Raw genomic sequence first — 21,349 nt, 5'->3', positions numbered from 1 at the left:
TGCAAGTAAGCGGCAGGTAATGGATGTGGGCTCAACGTGACAGGGCCTTTGCACGTGTCGCTGCAGAGCCTCCCCTCAGCTTTGGGGTTGTGCAGTGGTTTCACAATCAGGGAGTGCTTGCAGGTCATTCAGTAGTGTCTCTCATGTTTGCAGACCGGGGTTCATGGATCCTCCCCCACTGCTCCCCAGAGTGCACCCTGCACCATAGCTTTAGGGGTCTCAAGGGAACCCCTAACATGCAAAGGGTGCTGCCTGGTGCTGTGCCTCTGCAGTGCCAGGGACTGGGTACCACTATGGCAAGGCCTGGAGAACAGCCTATCCTCTCCCTGCCTGCAAAGGCAGCCACCTGATACCCAGAGAGTGGGGGGCCTAATGTGTTCCCAGAGTTATAGAGCCAGAGGAAGCAGTCACTTCTATCCCAGGGTGTATCCTGCATGTAGGAGAAGGGATGGGGTACCCTGGGGCTTCCTAGGTGCAATGTGGCCCAAGAGTGACTCCCTCCTTCCACATGGGGTCAAGGCCTGGCTTCATGTAGCCCCTACCCTCACACAGGCCTTTCTATTGGCACTGGAGCAGAGGCTGGGGGCTTTCCTGGTCTTGCAGAGACTTCCAGCTCCAGTATAAGGAGATCCAGGAAAAAGAAAACCCCACACTCTTTCAGGACTGGGGATACTATACCAACCCAGAGCCAGCCTCTCAGGCTAACTTGGGGTCCCCCGGCACCATCCCTCCTCAGCCAGGTACAGTCTTCCCATAGAAGTGGCAGACCTGTGCTGGAGGCCACGACCTTGAGCTGTTGCACCAGGGGATTCAGCAGCTTGCCCGCCTTCAATTTGCTCTTGCTGGTTTTTCTCCTGCGGCCCATAGGGGGTGCGGTGTGGAAGAACCCCACATTGGGAGGGAGCGGCTTGCCCAAGCGTCTGTACAGGGCTTCAATCTCCTGTTTCTGCTGGCTCTGTAGCTCAGAGATTTCCTTCAGGTGCCTGGAGCAGAAGAGAGGAGGCAGGGCAGATGGGCTTCACCTTCAGGGAAAGGCTAGGCTGCATCAGCACAAGGAATGCTGCCTTGTCTGCAGGCTTTCAATGGCACTATAGAGGCCAGGTCAAGTTTTCAGACATATAGCGTCACAATCAAACATTGTCTCAATAGCCGAGGAAGCACACTTGCTTCTGCTTACAACTAAAGCCCTATGACATCCACACAGACAGAAAATTAGCAGATGCCTGGGACCAAGACGGCTTTATTTCCCTTTGACTCACTCTCTCTCTCTCTCTCTCAAACAGGATCTCGTTTCCCTCAGATTTGCTATAATAGCCAAACATGAGCTTGGACTCACGATTCTCCTGCTTCTACCTCCAAGTGCTGGGATTATAGGTGTGGAACACTGTGCAGAGCTGGTCTACCTCTGCTTATTAGGGCATATCAGGGCAAGGTGTATTATTTACCCCCATGAAAGGCAACGGAGGAAGCAGGAAGGTGACTTAGAGAGTGACCGGCACTGTGTGAGACTGCCTGATGAACAGCTCCACTAGTCTACTGCAGAGGGCCACTGTCACGGTTATGGTGCCAGTAGACTGCAGATAGAACAGGGTGTGGGCGGGGCAGTCTCCAGGACAGGGAAGGGAAGAATGCAGGTCCCTGCTGGGACCTATGGGTCTCACTTACCACCTCCCCTGCTACCCTCCTGCCGTGGTAGGAGCTGAACATCACTGTACTTAGGAGGCCTGGTATCACTCTGACATGGGCCCCAGCCTACTTCCTCCATCTCTTATGTTGGGAAAACGGGTGTTTTTTAAACAGTTGAAAATGAGAAGACAAGTGCTAGCCTCCCTCCCACATCTTCAGTGGTGGCCAATCTTTTGTTTTAAGAAAGAATTTCCGTTATGGATACCTCTGGCTGGCTTGGTGCTCAATATGTAACCTAGGCTAGTCTTGAGCTTTCTGCAATCCTCTTAGCTCGATCTCCAGAGTACTGGAATTATAGAAGAGGTGTTAAGCCTTGCTCTCTAAATTTTTTAAAAAAGACTTTCTTTAGCTAAATAAAAATAAAAATTATCAAAGACCTATTGAGTAAAATGCCTGCTATGGAAGATGAAGTTCTGAGCTTGGTCTGAAGCACACCTGTTACCCCAGCTCACCTGTAACCCCGGCACACCTGTAACCCTGGCACATCTGTAACCCCAGCACTGCAGAGGAAGAAACAGGAGGATGCCTATGGTATCCTGACCAGGAAGTCTCGACAAATTTGTGAACCTAGGTTCAATAAGATACTCTTAAAACTAAGGGGAAAGCAATGAGACATATGATCTTGACCTCTCTGAACTCTTGATCTGCATACACAAAGGTATGTATGCATACATGCACACTGACACATACTAGTATACACACACACACACACACACACACACACACACACACACCAATCAATCAATAAACACCAAGTGGAAAAGTGGTTTTTCTCCCTGCAAATTTAGGGAGAGATAGAAGTATTTCCAGAGGAAGGCTGTCTGCCTTTGGGTCTGTTGGGGTCAGCAGACAAGACTCCTTCTTTAGGATTCAGAGCAGAGGTCTCCAGTGGTGCCCGCTCCTCCATTTCTTCACCTCAAGAGAAGTTCCACTATGGTCACCTTGCTAAGAGCCCCAAGACTGGCAGTCTTCATACCCCACTGCCCCAGAATCTTGCAGAAACTTTGCATTTTCAGTGTCTCCTCCTCTCTCAGGGCACCTGAGCTCATTTAGACACTTGAAGCAAATCTCTGCTCTCCAGCCGCTGGTGGTGCCTCACGGGCCACACTCCAGGAGCTTCCCTGCCAAGTTCTACCCTCCCACCCCAAAGGGTAGCTCAGGACATTGGTGATCCATGATCATAGACGGGCAGAGTGAGTACTTTCTGGGTGAGAGGCAAGCTGAGAGAGACAGATTCTGAGACAGGGAGGGATGGGCAGATCAACAGAGAAGGAAGGAGGTAAGGAAGGACAGTCTGAAGAAGATGCAGGTCTCCTGACCCCAGCATGGACTCTGAGAGCCAACAATAGTCATGCAGGTGGCAGAGCGTGGCTGCCCCAGTGCAAAAACATCCTAGAGGGAGCCTCAGCTTGGAGGGTAGAAGTTAACTGGCTTCTTTGCTGTCCAATTGCCCTGACTAGAGCCTACCAGTAGACACCTCGTGGCTTGATCTAACTTCCATCCAATAGAATTGACTAGGTCTAGGCTGTCTAGATGGACCCTCCCCAGGCATGGAGGCTACAACCCCCTCCCTGTGCTGACTGGGTGAGCCCCACTCCGGCTAGGCAAGCCACACCCTCCAAAACGTACTTTTCCCGCAGGCTGCGCAGTTCCTTCTTTATGTCTGCGTCCTCAAACTCCGAGTCGTTGTCACTGCTGATGTAGGATGACTGGGAGTGGAAGGAGGTGATACTGATGGTAGGGACCTTCACACCTGCCCTGCTGGGTGTCTCAGGGCCCAGCGAGCCAGCCCTTGATGACCTGTGCAGGAAGGCAGTGGCCTTCTTCACAAAGTCACTTGCCACGCCACCGCTCCCCGGCAGGGAGGACTGCTTCTGCACCTGGGTCCTCCTTCTTGGGCATTCATCCCCAGAGTCACTGGAGGCAGGCTCCTCAACGCCAACCTCGATGGAGGAGGCTGTCTGTACTCGACGAACTGCCAGCTTCACCTCAGGGCTAGAGGGGATCTCATCCAGGTAGACATCAGGTGGGGCGGAGTACCGCAGGCTGTGAGGTGACGCCAGAGTCCACTCGTCTTGTGTGCTGACCACGGAGAAGCGGCCCACAGTTTTGGCTGGAGAACTGCTGTCCTGCTGCCCTGGCCGCTTATGGGGGGACCCGGAGTCCCGGACGCCACGCAGCTGGGCTGGGCTGCCCTCTGTGAAGGTCCCTGGGCAACTCTGCATGGGTGCTACCAAGGTTTCTCTGGGAGCACTACCATTCTGATCTTTGGGATCCATGTGCGTAGGGACGGAAGAAACGGAGGTATCCTGAGGGAGGGATGGAAATGAAGAGTCTGTGAGACCTAGCTGAAGTCAGAATTCCCTGCCCTCTTCTGGCTAAGGGCGTGTTAAGAGTCTCCTTTACCTGGGGGACACTGGGTGCTGTGGGGGAGTCCGAGGCCACCTGCCCTGTGTCACTGTCACAGCCCAGTGTGTTGCTGGAAGAGGACTCTGCTGTAGGAATATGACAGAGTTACTGAGGCTGGGGAGGGAATAGTAAGGGACTGCTCACAGCCCAGAGGCCCACACAGTGGGAGTACGGCTGCTGGGCATTCCAGGGGTTCTGAAGACTGAGAATGCACTGTGGTACCCTATCTGGGGACATCACATCCTGGGAGACAGCCGCAAGCACGGAGAAGGGAAGACGTGTTAGGTGGACCACACTGTACTCTGGTGGCCAAAACCTTTTCTCAGAAGCTTCTGGCTTTAGGAGGGCCTCAGAGGATGTCATAGAGCAGATCCTAGCCCTACTTAGTGGGGCACAGGGAGTGCCTGCTACACACACCATCCCCCAGGTACTCTGTTTTCAGAGTGGGCTAGTACGATGTTTCCGGCAAGCTTCCTTAGGCTGCTTAGAAGAGCCGAGGAGAAAATCCCAGCTAGGAAGTATGTGTGAGCAGAGAGACCTTTTCATGATGTGGCAAGTCCCAGGTAGGCTAGGGCCAGAATTGGGCCACATGACACCTGGGATGGGGGAGGGGAGAGCACAGGCACCCATGAGGTCTCCAGGGGGTCACCACATACCAAGACAAACCACAGACTGACACATGGACTTACTTACACAAGTGTGCCCTGTATACCCTATATAGGAACCTCACATTTCAGAGGAGACCCAAACCCAGTCTCTATTGTATGTCCCCAACTTGTAGGCAACACTCGATCCCTTTCCTCACTGCACACCTCCAGGCTCTCAGTACCGACTGCATTCCATCAGTTTCTGTGCCTGTTACAAAGTTCACCTGTTTTGGGCCAGGTGTGGCAGTGCACGCCTTTAATCCCAGCATTAGGAGGCAGAGGCAGGAGCATCTTAAAGTTCAAGGCCAGTCTGGTCTACAAAGGAAGCTCCAGGACAGCCAGGGCTACACAGAGAAACCCTGTCTTTAAAAAAAAAAAAAAAATCCACTCATTTAGACCCGGATCATCAGTCAGCCTTTTGCAGCAACCCTTCTACTGCCTACCACACGTTCTGAACTCTTAAGAGTAAGGTAACCCCCTATAGGACACAGAGGCTCCACTATCTCTTTCTATAAATGACCTGGGATAGAGACCTCAGCCAAGGCTGGCACTAGGTTAGGGTCACTGAAGAGCTGCCTCCAGCCTCAAGGAGCCCAGAAGCCAATACAGCCACCCCTTGGGTCCACCAGGTGGAGCTGGACTGCACCCCTCACTGCCAAGGTTGTTCATACCCGAGGCGTCGCTTGCTAACTACTGCCAGGTCCCTCTGCTTCCTAACACTTACCCTGCAGATCCCCACAAAATCTGGTGAGGAGCCCTGGCACCTTAGAAAGCAGAGCGGACTCCTAGGGTGACGACTCAGATGTCTGATAACAAATCAGGAACTGTATGATCTCAGCAACTGGGAAGGCTGAGGCAGGGATCAATGCAAGTGCAAGGCCAGCCTGGGCTACAGAGCTATCTCAGAAGAAAAAGGAGGGCTGGTGAGATAGCTCAATAGGCTAAGGTACTTGCCATTGAGTCTGATGATCTAAGTTTAATTCTCAAGATCCTCAGGATGGCGGGAGGGAGCCAACGGCTGCAAGTTGTCCTCTGACCTCCACACACCCCACCAAACCCATGAACCTAAGAGTTCCCCTTAACGTGCACAGCTACTGGGGCCACAGAGGAAAAAAGCAGTGCGATCTAGGGACCCCTCCACACTCTCTCTGTCTCCTTAGCAGTCTAGTCATTAGGGAGCTAGCCGGGGCCCTTGATATGTTTCTCACAAGGCCCTAGTACACCACTCCCTTATTCTGGCTCTCATGTTCCCAGACAGGACTCTTTCTCTGGATTGTGAGAGCGGTTCCTTCTGAAACTCGATGGGCTGTTTCATCCCTGAGAGCATGAGGGTATAAAAGCTCTGGTTTCCGGAAGGCCTGTGGCACCTTCAGAGTGTAGCCTGCGTTACTCTGATCTTGAGATGTTACCTGTCATTGAAGAGGACGCACCCTGTTCCCGCGGGGCCAGGGCCCACCCTGCAGGAGCCGTTTCTGACTTTTCCAACTAAGAGAAGAAAAACAAAAAGAACTGTGAGCGCGGTTTATCAACATCTCAGGAACTAAATCCCAAACCACTGATCTGCTACCTCTACAACCGGAACTGTCCCCTGGCCTGCCCTGCCTCCTCCGTATAAACAACTGAGCTGAATTGCTTGGCACCACACACCAAGACGGCCAGTCAGGCCCTGCATAGCTGGGATGCCTGCCCACCTCCAGCCATGGCCAAGGGAGTGGGCACTGGGGTGAATTGAACTACTCACTGAGGGCTGGCTCTGCTGGGTGAGGCTTGGGGTCTTGTCACTCAAGGCCGAGGGGAGGTCTCCTCGAAGGGGCTCCAGGGTGAAGTCTCTGTCGTTTGCCTCCAAGGGGGTCCCAGCCGAGGCTGAGGAGGTGGGCACATGCTCCTGGTAGAGCAGAGTCCGCAGTTTCTCATCCAGACTCTTGATGGTGTTGTCCACGAAGCCCACCCTAGGGGGTGGCCCTTCCCCATCAGATTCCAAGGCTGAGGGTGGTGGTGGGGGAGCAGTAGGCCCCAGAGGGGGACTGGGAAGCTGGGGAGCTGCCAGACCTATAGTCCCCACTGTGATGGGCAGTGGGGGTGGTGGCTGACTCGGTACAGATTGTACAGCCCCAGTGGGAGGGCTGGGCTCTGGCATTGAAGCAGACAGGGTCCCTCCTTGAGTGCTGACCTCCTTGGTTGAGATGGGCTCTCCCAGACCTGTGGAGCAGTGAGAGGCCTCCAGAGCTGGAGTGCAAGGTCCTTGGCCAGTGCTAAGGGGCTGGGCAGCACCCTGGGCACGATGTGTCTCGGCCAGTGGGTGGAGGGTCTCATGAACACTGGCTGGTCCTTGATGAGTCCCTGGACCTCCTGCCTGCATGGCAGTCCCTGCTGCTGACTCTGGCACGGTGCTGGTGGCTGGTGCTGCGGGCATTACAGAAGTCACAGGAGGGGAAGATGGGGCCGTGGGGGCTGATGCTCCACCAGGAGGGTTGCTGGAGCCTGCCTGGCTCAGGAGCTGCTGAGCAGCTGGGAAACTGGGTTTGTCCGTCAAGGACAGCTGGTCTGGATAGGGTGCTGGGTCTAGGAGAAAAAGGGATCGATTGGGATCATTTGCCCCAACTCTCTTCATCCAGCTCTTTTCTGTCTACACTGATGACTATCTGCTTGAGACTCCGGCAAACTTATCTTTGTTCCCCCAAGGGGCCAGGTACCTGTCTGTCATTCTGTCCCCTCATGCCCAGTGCTGTCAGCCTCCTGATTCTCACCTATGGCCCTCTGCCCCTATAGAGGACCCTATGGTATTCTACATCATCCGTCCTCACCATCTGATTGTAGCACTTGTCACGCATGGCCTTCGCACCACCACCCATCTGCCTATGCTGCTTGTCTATGCTGGACAAAACTTGAGCATGAATTTACAAAGTGAAGGCGTGGAGGGAAACAATGGGTTATATTTTCTTCCATGCCCCAGAGCAAGGCAAAAACCCAGAACCTTCCAATCCACCAGATGCCCAGTGTTTGGTGCATTCAGTACGGAGAATCGGCAAGGAATCCTGGGAATGCACGCTCTGGGCATCATGTAAGATGCAGTCCAACAGTGTCCTGCTATAGCACCCAAGGCCCTAAAGGAAGTCACAGGGACTGTGGTGAGAATCAAGGGGAGGGCACAGGCTGTGGCATGTCCTAAACCAGTTTCTCACTTTCAAACCAGAAGCCCTGTGTCCTTTCGCAAACATGAACATCATGCTCAAGACTGGCTGGGGAGTTGGCCCTATGCACAAAGCGCCTGCTATTCAAGCATAAACCTGAGTTAAGATCCCGAGCGTTGGGTTTGGGGATTTGGCTCAGTGGTAGAGCGCTTGCCTAGCAAGCGCAAGGCCCTGGGTTCGGTCCCCAGCTCCAGGGGTGGGGGGGAAAGATCCCCAGCATCTGCCTAGAAGACAAACATGGTGGCCCATGGGTGTGTGTGGAGACAGGTTGATCTCTGCAGCTCACTGGACAGCCACCCTAGCCAAATTGGGAAGTTTCAGGTTCAAGGAGAGACCCTTTCTCAGGAAATAAATGGCTGCCTTAAAAAAAAAAAAAAAAAAAGATGGAAAGCCATCAAGACTCCCAATACCAACTTGCAGCCTCCACACATGTGTACACATGTAGACCCCCCCCAACATGTGCAAACACCATACCTGCACATAGTCTCTCATGCACATACACAATGAAAACCATAACCTGGGGTGGTTTTATCCCCTCTCTTATCCCCAGATCCACATGGAGCCTCCTCCCTACCCCACCAAAGGTAAATGACTGACAGCTTCCCCTCCCGTGATACCGATGGTACTGGCATGTCTTCTAAACAGTATCCTTGCTTCTATGGTTTGAAATGTTCTATCCATGGGTGGTGGTACACAGGTGCCCTTGTCCAGCACCCAAAGATGCGGCTGGTCACAGAGAACCTCTGGCTGATAAGGCACCTCCTCCCTCCCTTGGGGAGTGGGAGAGGTCTGACTTCCGGTTGTGTAAACAGTTAATAAGAAGTCAACCCTTTTAAATTCTCAAGTACACAGCATGGGACTAGCTTGCATAACTGAATGAAATCTGCTGTATAGCCACCGTCTGTCCTGTCAATCACCACTCTGCTCTCTGACTGTTCAGACACCTCCTTAACGTACAGTGGCATGCTATTTGTGTTTTTGTGAATGGCTTCTTTCATTCAACGTAACACCTCGCAGGGATACATTGTTGCCGATGACTGGATTTCCTTTTTAATGGCTCAGTAGCAATCTACTAGGTATACACATGTTCTCTCTAGCCAATATCCTGTAAACATTCCATTTGTTTCCATTTGACTATGGCAAAGGATGCTGCATGACACAGGGGAGCAGAAATTCTACCAGAACTCGCTTTCAGTTCACTTGAATACTCCCATATGTGGGGTTGCTAAACCATGTAACAGTTCAGCTTTGATTTCGTGAAGAAACTGCATGCGGCTTCCGATGACATCTGTCCTAATCTACATTCTCACTAAATGTACAGATGGCTCCCCATTGCTCCACATCCTTGCCAGTATTTTCTGTCTTTTGTCTTTGTTTGGCTTTTACATCTGTGTGCAAGCGTGCACACACACCATGGCAACAGTGTGGTGGTCAGAAGAAATCTTGCAGAAGTCGCTTCTCTCCTATGCGGGTGTAGGCTCTAACTTGAGTCACAGGGCTTGGAAGCAAGCACGTTTATCCACTGAGTCAGCTCAGCTGTGAGCCACTGTGTGGTTGCTGGGGACCAAGCCTGGGTCCTCTGCAAGAACAGCCAGTGTTCTGTTTTTTTTGTTTTATTTTTGTTTGTTCGTTTCTTTTTCGAGACAGAGTTTCTCCATGTAACAGCCCTGGCTGTCCTGGACTTGCTCTGTAGACCAGGTTGGCCTTGAACTCATAGAGATCCACCTGCCTCTGCAGGTGCTTTACTCCCTGGAGTGCTGGGATTAAAAGTGTACTCCACCGCACAGGCCTGTGCCAGCACATGCTCTTAACCACTGAGCCTTCTCTCCAGTCCCACCCACCTTTTTACCTACCTACACTATTTACATTTCTAGTAGACACATCTATTTAGCTCAAGTTGTAAGGTTTATTATGCTATTAAACATTTTTTATTATTTTCTAGGAATTTTTCTTCCCCTCTAGTGTTTTTTTTGGTTTTGTTTTGTTTTGTTTTGTTTTGGTTCTTTTTTTCGGAGCTGGGGACCGAACCCAGGGCCTTGGCGCTTCCTAGGCAAGCGCTCTACCACTGAGCTAAATCCCCAACCCCTTGTTTTGTTTTTTAAGTTCTCTCTCCTCTTTCCTTTTGGATTACTTGACTCGTCTTTTAATTTGATTTTATTTATTATGATTTTGAGTTCATCCTTTTGAACAGTTCTTTTTAATGGTTATGCTAAGAATTCCAAAGCACACACTCGACTTCCCAATCTTCTTCGACTTCATTGGAAATCGTAGTCCACTGAGAGCCACTTCAGCGGGAATGCGGAAGCCTTGCAGACACAGACTACTTTGCCTGCCTTCTCACAGCTGTGTTCCCGATCTACGCAGATGAAAAGTTCATCTGCTTTATGGTTCTGAAACTTCAACTGCCACATTTCAAATGACTCAAGAGGAGAATGATCTGTTATAACCACCCCCTGATTACACACACACACACACACACACACACACGCACGCACACACACACAAATTGTTCTTCTTACATCCTGATGACGCTGTCTGGGGTTGTCTCCCTTCTGTCTGAAGATCCTGAAGCTTGCAGAGTAGGTGCTCTGGAAGCAAATTTTCTGAGGCATAAGGGTCACTTTCTCTGAAGACAGAGGTCTTGGTCATTGGGGCCTTTCTTTTACCGCCTTTCACATGAGTTGGGTTGTTTCTGGACATCATGGCTTCCATTGAGAAATCTACAGCTCTGTAAAGGTCACCTCTTCCTTCTGGTGATATTTTTTCTGGCTGCCTTTGCTTTTGAGTTTCCAGCAGACTGATGCTGTGTTCAGGCATGGTTTTTCTCCAGTCTCACCTGCTTAGAATTTGCTTGGTTTCCTAAATATCCAGGTTCTACCTCTGGCAAAATCTGGGGTACTTTGAGCATTACTTTCTCTACATCCTTTTTCTATGTTCTCTTTCCTCTCCTGAGCTCTGGTACAATGTCAGAGCTTCTGTAGACCCTTGAAGCTCTGCTCATTTTACCCCACTTTCTTCCCTGTGCTCTAGCTACATAATTTGGATTATTTCAATTTTTAGTGTTAAAACTTGCACGCGTTTTTTTTTTTTTTTTTCTTCTTCTTCTCTGTATCTTTCTTCCCTTGACACCTTCTACTTAACATTTGTTTCAAGAATGTTTGTGACTGGTGGTTCAGTCACATTTATAATGGCAGCTTTGAGCTGCCAGATCATCCAACATCTGTGTCATCTCGCTAATGGGCAGGTTAGCTTTTTCCACGAAGCTGACATTTCCTAGGTTTCTACTTGCCAAGTAATTTTTGGGTTCTATTTCCAATATCTTGAATGACATATCAAACTTCAAATTTTTTTTGGCTGCTATGATGACTGCTGGTATTTTTGCTTCAGCTGACGGTCAACATGACCAGGAGTAGTGACCTGCAGATTGCAGCCTGCCTTTGATGGGCCATGGTTACAAGTTGGATCAATTTTCAATACTTTTTTTTTTCAGGACTAATCTATTTGAAACTGGTTCAGTCTCTTAGAGGCCAGTCAGAAACCTGGGTGGGCTTTATCCCTTAGCTTGGTTGCCAGTTTTATATGCTAATCAGAGTGCCACCTGTGTGTGTAACACACACACACACACACACACACACACACACACACACACACACACACACACCCCAGCTGAGAGTATATCAAAGACTTCAGAAACTGAGACTACCTTCTGAGATTCTCCCATTGTGTGCCCTTGTGATATTTCTTGTTCCCTTGGACTTCCTGCTCTGAACCACACTGGTCAGAAACCAGCCAGTTTTATGACTGTGTCAGGTGGGTCTGGGCAGTGGAGAACATAAGAAAATCAGCAGTTTTCAGGATGCTACCACAGCTCCAGAGCTCTCCCCTCAAGGTTCAGCTGGCTCCTGCTCCATACATTTCCCTAGGCACCAGGGCTCCTCTCTGAAGGCCTGCCTCTTTCAGTCTCTCAGACACAGCCTCAGCAGGGGCACCCAGATGCCTGGGCTTTACAGCCCTTCTCTCTCCAGTTTAGTAGCTGCAGCCTTGCTCAGACACTCCTGTAGGATGGGAGATGCTCCCAGTTGCAAAGGGGCCAAGACTTGGCTTATGTCTGGTTTCTGTACCCCTAATTAGGACCTGATACATTTTCACTGTCTTCAGGTTTCCAGTGCCTTTGACCTGTGAGTTTCAGAACTCATCAAGTCTTTTGGTCCTCCCCTGTGGATAGTTAATTCTGTCACCTACTTCTCCATCCCAAGGGCCCCACCATATCCAAACTTTCTGTGAATGGTTTCCAGGATCCATTCCAGTATGTAGATGATTGGTGAAGGTTTAACTGTGCTCTTAGTGCCACTTCACTACCTGTTAATGTCATACCACGTGGTGACACATCATAGTCCTACCCTATGGCACAGTAAAATGTATCTAGCCTTGTGACAGGACTTTCCTCAAACCAGGGAGTGTATATAGGTCAAGGAAAATGGATTATGTGAAGAGATCCTCATGTGAGGATCACCAGCCCCTGGCCTCTCAGAAGAGGCTGAGTCCACACCAAGCATCCTTCACTGAACCTTACTATTAAGATGACCTCCTTCCTGTGGTAACAAATCTCCAAAAGTATTAATGGGATTCGCTGGAAACATATAATAAGGCGGTAAAACTGACTTACATATCCTCTTCACGAGTGTAGTATACTGACTGGAAACCCAAGCTACTTAACGATCAGCTTTCTTGCCAAGTGGTGAGGAATTGAAGCTTAAGTTTGTTCCAATGACTAGTTCTGCCTTCTAAAATCATAGACATAAAAGACTTAACCAACGTGCCGAAGGGGAAGTTTACAGATATCTGTGGGTGCAGGCAGTCTCAGGTGCAGATAAATGACACGGACTGTCATCCATGTGACGACAGAGAACTAAGTAGTCTCAGAACCCACCATGCAGAGCAAGATTCAGAGAGCATGTGCACCATGGGTATACAGAAGGTGACGAGGACAGGTAAGGGAGACAGTTCCCACAATCATTGTGCTGGCACCTCTCGTGAGTGGCGAGAATAAAGACAGCTCAAGACAGTGCTGCCCCGAAAAAACAAAACAAAACAAAACAAAAAACAGCTGAGAACAGGAAGAAATGGTAACACGACCTCCTCAGCTTTGGAGGGACAGCACGGGTCAGCAGCAGCAGCAGCAGCAGCAGCAGCAGCTGTCATGGTACCAGGTACCCCATGTCTCCTAGCCCAGGGTTGCACAGACAGGAGCTCCTGAGCTGTTCGGGAAGGTGGTCTGGGTTCAGTGTACTCCTACCTTGGCTGGCTTCTGGCTGCAAAGAGCTTAGAGGAAGTGGGGGTGATGACTCAGAAGTGTCTGCTGCTGGGTGCTCAGCCACTGGACAGATGATAAACCACCTCTTCCCCGTGTGCAAGACTGAGAAACAGAGCAGAAAGAGGTGCTAGGAGAAAACCGGTACCTCTAGGATAGGGGGCCATACCAGACCCCATGAGGAGCTCTAGTAAGCTCATCCCATCTGTGGAATTTTCTCCCAAGGGAGTGGGCAGGGACTCAAGCTCTCTCTCAGAATCCTAAACAGCTTCCCTCCATGGCTTCCTGCAGGCCCCTTGATAAGGAGACCTTGGGAAAGGAATTCCATCCACTCCTTTCAACCAGAAGAGTATAGGGTGGGCACCCTGCCAGACACGCAAAAAAGCCTGATTCAGTTCTTGGGGTGTCTATAGCACCAGCTTTGAAGAAAGTAATGGCAGTCAGAGGTTAGTGGTTGCTGGGACAGGGTAGCCATTACCAACCGAGAGACCAACATCACCACTCCTACAATCCTTCTGGTAGCAGCCAAAGCCCGTGCTGCTATGCTCAACAGGGAGCTTCTGTCAGATGCCTGCTTTAGATCACAGAGGATGCAGGGAAATGGTTCTTTCCTGAGGCTGGCTACTCTGCCAGGTACTGCTGTAAGAGACAGACTTACCATTCTGCTGATAGACAGGGGCATTGGCTTGGGACTGTCCATTCTCCTGCATGAGGGAAAGGGATTGTTGGGTCAGAAGTCTTGCTCACTGAGAGCTTTTTTTTCTGAGCCTCTTGCCTGCTGCACCCACCAGCATGCCCTGGGGACCTGGGCTCTCACCTCCCCCGTGGTCAGACCACAGGTACCCAGGTGTGGAGGGCTGGTCCCTGTATCAGAGCCATGATCAGCATCCGTGTCCTCACTGAGCATATCTTCTGCCTTGTCCATGACGTCCTTCATCTGCTCGATAAACGTCTCTCGCTCAGCGGGCAGGATGAAGTCATGCTCTACCTACAAAGAGACATGGGACTGCAGGTGTCAACCTTCCATAGACTATGGCTGCTTTGAGGCTCTATAAGGACACGCATACCTCTACCCTGCCCTAGGTATCCAGGGAAGACAAGACAAAGAAAGGGGTGTCCCCTGGTTGGGTCTCTGAATAGCCAAGGGTGAAAGTTGATGGCCCCAGAGACACAGGAATGCGGTTGAAGCTGAAAACCCTATCCCACACAACCGGATGGCCTCATGTGGCACAGCTTTCCTGAAGCAAGAGCTGAAGCCCAGGCTAGCCCAAGAATTTCCAAGAAAAATAGGTGAACTAGTACTGGGTCTTGGGCAGAGGTCCTAATAGGGACACAAGCACCAGATAATGAGCCACACCTATTTTCCTAATAATATTAACAAGAATACAATTGTTTTTAGACAGGGTCTTATTGAGTAGTCCTGGCTGTCCTAGAACGCACTATGTAGACCAGGCTGGCCTCTAACGTGCATAGACACTCTGCCCCTGTCTTCCAAGTACTGACTGATACTACAGGTGTGCAACCCTGTGACTGGTTCCCCAGTCACTTTCCTATCGGCTGTCTTTACAGTTCATCTTCACAGACCTCTTGTCCTACAGCCCCACGGCTCATCTCAGCTCTTCCAAAGTCACGTCAGACTCAAATGAACTGAACAGGCAGATCTCTGGGTCTCATCCTTGCTGCTGTCCCAGTAAGGAACAATACCACAATTTCTCCAGCTAATGGTCTTTGGACCTTAGTGTCCAAGCACAGGCCTTTCCAGCACCCACTTCGACCAGATATTGCCCTCCTGGCAGACCAGGTCTGCATCTAGGAACCCATGATTCTATAATGCCTGCGTGGGCTGCCTCCTCATGGTCAAGGAGTTCTGGTAGAACTGACTGTCTTCCATTCCTCACCCAGCAGCAGGGACAACGAAACAGCCTTGGCCTGGGATGTGGAGGTAACTAGAATGCTAATACCATAACCCGGATATCAGGGCCTCTGGGCTAGGCTCACCAGGATACAGTCATTGCCCTTAATGCTCCCGGGGGTGACCTTGGCCCACTGTGTCTTGGCCACCTTAGGCAGATTGAGCACGATTGATCTCTCCCTGTACAATTGTTCCAGGGAGAGACACCAACTGTCTTCTTTCCTAGGGGGTCTGTAGTACCTGCTCTTTCTAACCATTTCTTCCCATTCATATAGATGTGTAGCCTCACACATGCCTGGACCATCCATCCTCTGTGAGTCGGCCTGTGGCTCCTACCAGATAGCCAAAGAATAGTATTCTTCCAATCACCTAGACTATAACCCCAGGAGTACCACTGCTCCCCCGATGAGGCTAAGGCTGCCCTCCTTAGCTACCCAGTCCCGAGTGTGGCTTGCAGGCTGTAAGTGCAGGGCTGCCTGAGGGGCTAGTGCAGCAGCTGTGTAATCAAGAGCACCCAGGCGGGCGACACAGGCTGAAGCATGCAAAAGCGTGTGGAGTGTTATACATCTGGCAAAGCTAAACGCAAGCCCCCTATGGCTTCCTGATAGGAATAGGTTTCTTCTTCTTAAGAAGAAATTAAAGAGATCGAAAACACACTTAAAAATAAAACAGGGAAGAACATAAAAATTCGGGGTTCAAGTGTGAATTGAAACCAAAACCAAGCTAAATTCAAACACCTGGTTTCCTCTTCACAGTGGTCTGCCAGGGTAATCAGCCCAAGACCCAAGGAGTGCAGCATCCCACATGTGGCAAGATGGTCCCGGACGAGGCAAAGCTTGTCTAACACCCGTGATGACCAATAATTATCGTCAAGTCAAAGGACCTGGAGTCACCCAGGAGACAAAGCTCTGGGCACGTTTATAATGGGCTTCCTACCTTAGGTTCATTGAGATGGGAAGGCCCTTCCTAAATGTGGACGGGAGTGCCGGACTGAATACAAAGGAGAAAGCTGGCTGGGTACCAGCATTCGCCTCTCTCTCTCTCTCTCTCTCTCTCTCTCTCTCTCTCTCTCTCTCTCCTTACTGACTGTGGGTCCAAGGTGACAAGCCATCTCACACTCCTGTTGCCAAGACCTTCTCTAGCCGTGAGCTAAATTAAACACTTCCTTCCCTGCTTCTGTCAGGTGTTTTGTCTCAGCAGTGAAACGAGTAACTGAGTAACTCCCACCATGCCCCAGCCACCATCTACACCTGCGCTTCCACTGACGCCTCCAACCCCAAACGGGCAGGGAGCAAGGCAGGGGGCCATCGGGAAGCATGGGCTGTCTGGACTCTCACATACTGCTTAGTGGGGAGAGCTTTTAGGTAACTAAGTGTCTCAATCCTTTACGGAGTCCGTAGGAGGAGAAAACAATAGAATGAGACTCCGGAGGGCCAGGGTATCCAGGGGAAACCTGAACCTGAGACCAAAAGGATGTAGTTTAGATTGAGAGCTGTGCAGGTGCTTTGCACCTGAATTGTCCTTACACAGGAGTCACCTGCAGGAAGCTGATGCTCTCCCTGGATATCCACAGCTCTGGGGACAGTTGCTAAGTTTTGTGCCCGACCCACAGGCCACCCAAACACCTCCATGCAGGACTGAACTCAACGTTTTAACTTTTACAAGAGTCTACGGACCTCAAGGAGGCGGCCTCACCCCTGACCCAGCCTTACCATGTATGTGGCAATCTCATCTGGAGCGTCCCCATCGAGGTCAAACTTGAAGGTCACCATCTTGTGGTTATGCGTCTCCAGCTGACACTCCACCATCTTGTCCCCCGTGTTACACACCTGTAGGAAGTCACGATCAGATTGCAGAGGACGTCACACCCATGTGCCCCAAACAGCAGGTCACTCACATTCAGGATAGTGAGCCGGGGCCGGCTGGCCCTCTCCTGCCGGGAGCGTGCACGAGTGGACCTACGGTGGTGTTTCCGGGCAGCCCTTCCCTCCAGCCTGCCCGTTCCAAAGGTGCCTTCACAGTTGTCACTCAGATCTCTTCCAGAGGTGACATCAGAACCTCCCAAGCTGAGGGGAAACCAAGGATGTTAACGGCATACATGGATTACCAGAAAATGTCTACCCTCGGAGCTTTAAAGCCTTAAGTGCCTAGAGTTGAGACCTGCAGGAATGATACTCAGCCTGCAAGGGGACCCAAAACCTCTCTCTCTTTTCCTCCAGTGCCCACCCGGTACCACCCAGGGGCCAGGGGAAGCACTAGCTTCCCAGTGACGGGCTGGATGGTTTGCTAGGCCCTTCTGCCTGTGAAGTGGATCTGCATGCTTCTCTTTCCCCATTTGAACAACAAGATCTCAGGCCTTCTGGGATGTTGTGAGGGCTGTGGAGTCCGCTGAGCTTCCTGCTTGCACAACATCCACTTTCCCTCGGTGGTGGGATCCCAGCTCCCTCCCTTACCCACCTCAGTAAGGACCACCACTGCCACCCCAGATCACAGGAGGAGAAACCTGGACATCTGGACCTAGGTATACCACACAGTACTGAGACTCTGCCCATGACCTGCCCCTTTTGGAATGCCCTCAGCACAAGAACTAGTGCTAGGATCCATAGCTCATCAGGGACCAAGGACAACCAGAACTCAACCTGGACTGACGAAGCCCAGAAAGACGCTCCCTGAGCCACTCTGGCTCAGATTTGGGAAAGGGATGTGGGCGTGCAATATCTGTTAAAAAAAATCCTGATAGTGCCCTGGAAAAGTAGGGCAGGATCTGAATGAAAGTGCCAAGCAGTGCTAGGCTGGGCTAAACTGGCTCCTGAGCCTGCACCCGCCCCCCCATCCTGAGGGCGAGGCCGAGCGGTACCTCTCACAGCTCTGTGGGGGGCCCGGGGGTTTGTCTTGTGAGACCTGCTCCTAAAATAAGAACAGAGTAAAGAGAACAGGGTTACATTGTGCTGATCTGCCTCCCCTCAGCAGGGAAGCCAGCCACAGCATGCAGCTGCCTCCCCACCACCTCTGAGGCTCTCCCCACACAGAGCCCAGTGTGTGGTAAGGGTAATCTTTAAAGGCTTAGAGGCAAGCAGATTCTTGAAACCCAGGGTTGCTTCCTTCCACAAATTGCTAACCTACTTTGATCATTCCCTAAAAAGGACACGCAGGGTTTGCAAAAGCCCTCGGCAACCTGTATACACTCTCTGAGGAAAACCCATTTCTGAAATCCATGCTCTTCCTCCTAATGTGGGCCAGGGCAGAGCGAGAGGCAAAGCAGCTTGGAGTAGCTCTGTTCCAGCGCCCCCTGTGCCTCCTGCAAGCTTCCCTCACCTCGAGGGCTGAGACCCCAGGTGGCTTGAGCAGGGGACAGGGGCGCACACACCTCTTGAGCTGCTTCCACCGTCAGCTGGACAGCAGGGCAGGGGCCAGCGACTGCAGGCCCAGTGGGCAGAGGTGGGTTTGTTGGTGGGAGGAGTGTAGAGGTCTGTGTGGGCACACTCTGAGAAGCTGCGACCACCGTAGGGGCCAGAGAGCTGGGGAGCTTGGGCAGGAGCTCAGGGACAGTAGGCAGCAGAGTATCTGGCAGAGGAGGGGAAAGGACAGCAGGCGGCAGGGACACAGCAGAGACTGGAGCAGCAACATCCGTGGTGTACGAAGGAGGGTGGCCCAGCAGGACCTGGGGGGCACAAGGGATAAGAACACAGGCTGAGTGCCAGGGGGCAGTGGCAGAGGCTGTGCCTAGCTACCTCAGTGCACACACCTTAGGAAGGGTGAAGGAAAGACCCTTTCCTATCCCGCGTGTTTCCCGAAAGCAGTCCCTGTCTTAAAGCACATCTGGAGTGTGGATTTGGCAGAAGCGAGAGGACATGAGCCTCCGAACACAGCTCTGTGTGGGAAGACAGAGGCCTAGACGCCTAGGAACTTCAGGATAAGCCCAGATGAAAGAAGAGTTAGAAGGTAACACACACTTAGTGTCTAAGCTGGGCTCTGGTGGTTTCCCTGGTATATCAACATCTTGCTTCTCTAGCCTTCAACCCAGTTCAGAGCATGGGGTAGCTGTTCCTAGTCATAGGTGCACTCTGAAGAGTACTCAGATACCTGCCGTCTCTCAGGAGACAAGGAATTCGGGCTAATTACCCCACCCTCCTGCCCCGTGACTGTTTCTCTCAAATAGCTCTTTGGGAGTGAAAAGTAAAAAAAAAAAAAAAAAAGAAAGAGAAAGAAGATTTCGGTGTGAGAACCATCCACAGCCCTGGGAGGGCTGAGAGGCTGGAGATTCAGTCACTTTCTTCTCTCAGGAAAAGGAACAGCAACATTCACTTAGACCTATGCTTGGTTAGCAACCCCTGCAGCCTCAGAGGCCACTTCTTTCCTGGACACACACTCCCTCTGCTGGAAGGGATGCCCGAGGGCAGCCAGCCCAGCTCATCAATAAACTTCCGAAGTTAAATGTAATTTAAAAAAATTTAAAAGGGGGTCAATGCCCTGGATAGTTTTGTGTTAGCTTGACCCAACTGAGAGTCATCAGAGAGGAGAGAGCCTCAGTTGAGGAAACGCATCCCTAAGATCAGGCTGGAGGCAAGCCTGTGGGGCATTTTCTTAATTAGTGATCAAAGGGGAAGGGCTCAGCCTTTGTGGGTGGGGCTATCCCTGGGCTGGTGGTCTTGGGTTCTATAAGAAAGCAGGCTGAGCAAGCCAGGGGAAGCAAGCCAGTAAGCAGCACCCCTCCATGGAATCTGCTCCTGCCTTCAGGTTCCTGCCCTGTTTGGGTTCCTGTCCTGACTTCCTCCCGTGATGCAGAGTGATGTGGAAATATAAGACAGATAAACCCTTTTCTCCCCAAGCTGCTCTTGGTAATAGTGTTTTGCCATAGCAACAATAACCTTAACTGAGACTGTCAGCCAGATGGCTCAGTGGGTAAAGGCCTTGCCTTCAAACGTAATGATCCAAGCTTGATTCCTGGGACCCACATGATAGGAAGAGAAAAAGCAACTCCTGTGAGGTCACTCTACATGTGTACTGTGGCAACACATGAACAATTCCCCCTATTAAATGAATACATATCTGCTATTTGAAAAAACAAAAACAAAAACAAAACAAAACATAAAGCAGGCTGGAAGCAGTGGCTCAGTGTTTGAGCACACACTGCCTGCTCTTGCAAAGGACCCAGGTTTGTTTCCCAGCATTCATGTTGGGCAGTCACAACAACCCATAACTCCAGCTCTATAGGGATCCAATGCCTCCGTGGACACCTCCACTCACATACCTAGACACATAATTAAAAATAAAAATAAATCTTTTTTAAGATTAAAAATAAACCTCTAGAAGCTCTACTAGTCAATGGAAGAACCGCCTGATCTGTAGCAACCAGAGAGGCCAGCAGGAATGAAAAGGCGCAGAACACACAGACAGTGCCAGATCCTGCTCTCCTGCACACAGAGTTGCTGCTTAGCCCTCCCCGCCCCCACAGTCATCAGTGAGCTCAGCCGTTGACACCTCGTACTAGCAGCTCACTCAATGAGGACACAGGACCAACACATTTCTTCCCACCAGCTTTTTAGACAAATGTCTTCTGCTGGCCAATAAACACTCCTCCCACCCCCATCTCTCCAAGCACAAATGCCTCCAGAAATGAAAGAGCGAGATGTCGAATCGAGGGTGTTGTGTACACGCTCAGAGTGAGCGGCATAAAACGGAGCCATGTAGTACCTGACACCAGGCTGTTCCCCCTGCACCCTTCCCAGCAAAGCCAGAAGAAGGTGTTGGTCTGTGGTAGGGGACATGCCTCAGCTTCAGAGCTGTCAAGGCTTAACGCTGGGGGTGAGATCAGGTTGGGAGAATCTCTCAGGTGGGGAGAGGCTCAAGAGTGAGTGCATGGGGGTGGTGCCGCCAGGTGGAGAGAGTATCTACATTGGGTACCCAGTGGAAGACATCCAAGTGTAGAGGCCTCTAATGAAGGGACTCTGAATTCAGAGGGAGATCTAGGCCTGCTTTCCCTTCTCCTCACACAGATTTAAACAGACCAGACCAGACAGTCAAACATAAATGTCCTATGCAGGTGTGTGAAGCCACGTGGCAGGCCTCTTGCAGTGAGGCACCATCCCTACGTACCACAGCATCCATTCATAGTCAACCTGACCCACTTCGTGAGTCCCCGCCTGACGCCAGGGCAGATGAACGTCATCCTCCACCCGGCAGCTCAGAATCC

At 51.1% G+C, this 21,349-nt stretch overlaps 1 protein-coding gene across 21 annotated transcripts in view; it reads right to left on the bottom strand.

Annotated features, from left to right (window-relative positions):
* Wnk2 (WNK lysine deficient protein kinase 2) overlaps window positions 1-21,349 on the bottom strand; it is a 109,227-nt gene that overhangs the window by 15,629 nt on the left and 72,249 nt on the right. For 13 of the 21 annotated variants that reach the window (XM_063276357.1, XM_063276358.1, XM_063276356.1 and 10 more), the window contains 12 exons: window positions 18,524-18,817; window positions 18,014-18,063; window positions 17,054-17,222; window positions 16,869-16,985; window positions 14,062-14,232; window positions 13,903-13,948; window positions 13,230-13,349; window positions 6,484-7,304; window positions 6,152-6,227; window positions 4,093-4,181; window positions 3,316-3,995; window positions 769-983 (listed from right to left, as the gene is read on the bottom strand). In XM_063276357.1, coding sequence (XP_063132427.1) covers window positions 769-983; window positions 3,316-3,995; window positions 4,093-4,181; window positions 6,152-6,227; window positions 6,484-7,304; window positions 13,230-13,349; window positions 13,903-13,948; window positions 14,062-14,232; window positions 16,869-16,985; window positions 17,054-17,222; window positions 18,014-18,063; window positions 18,524-18,817 — 2,848 coding nt within the window. The remainder of the gene's footprint in view (window positions 1-768; window positions 984-3,315; window positions 3,996-4,092; window positions 4,182-6,151; window positions 6,228-6,483; window positions 7,305-13,229; window positions 13,350-13,902; window positions 13,949-14,061; window positions 14,233-16,868; window positions 16,986-17,053; window positions 17,223-18,013; window positions 18,064-18,523; window positions 18,818-21,349) is intronic. The other 8 variants (XM_063276355.1, XM_063276364.1, XM_063276361.1 and 5 more) reach the window with 3 other exon arrangements.

Source organism: Rattus norvegicus, chromosome 17 (genome assembly GCF_036323735.1).
Source record: "Rattus norvegicus strain BN/NHsdMcwi chromosome 17, GRCr8, whole genome shotgun sequence".
Classification (NCBI taxonomy): Eukaryota; Metazoa; Chordata; class Mammalia; order Rodentia; family Muridae; genus Rattus; species Rattus norvegicus.
This window is presented reverse-complemented; position numbering and strand designations above follow the sequence as displayed.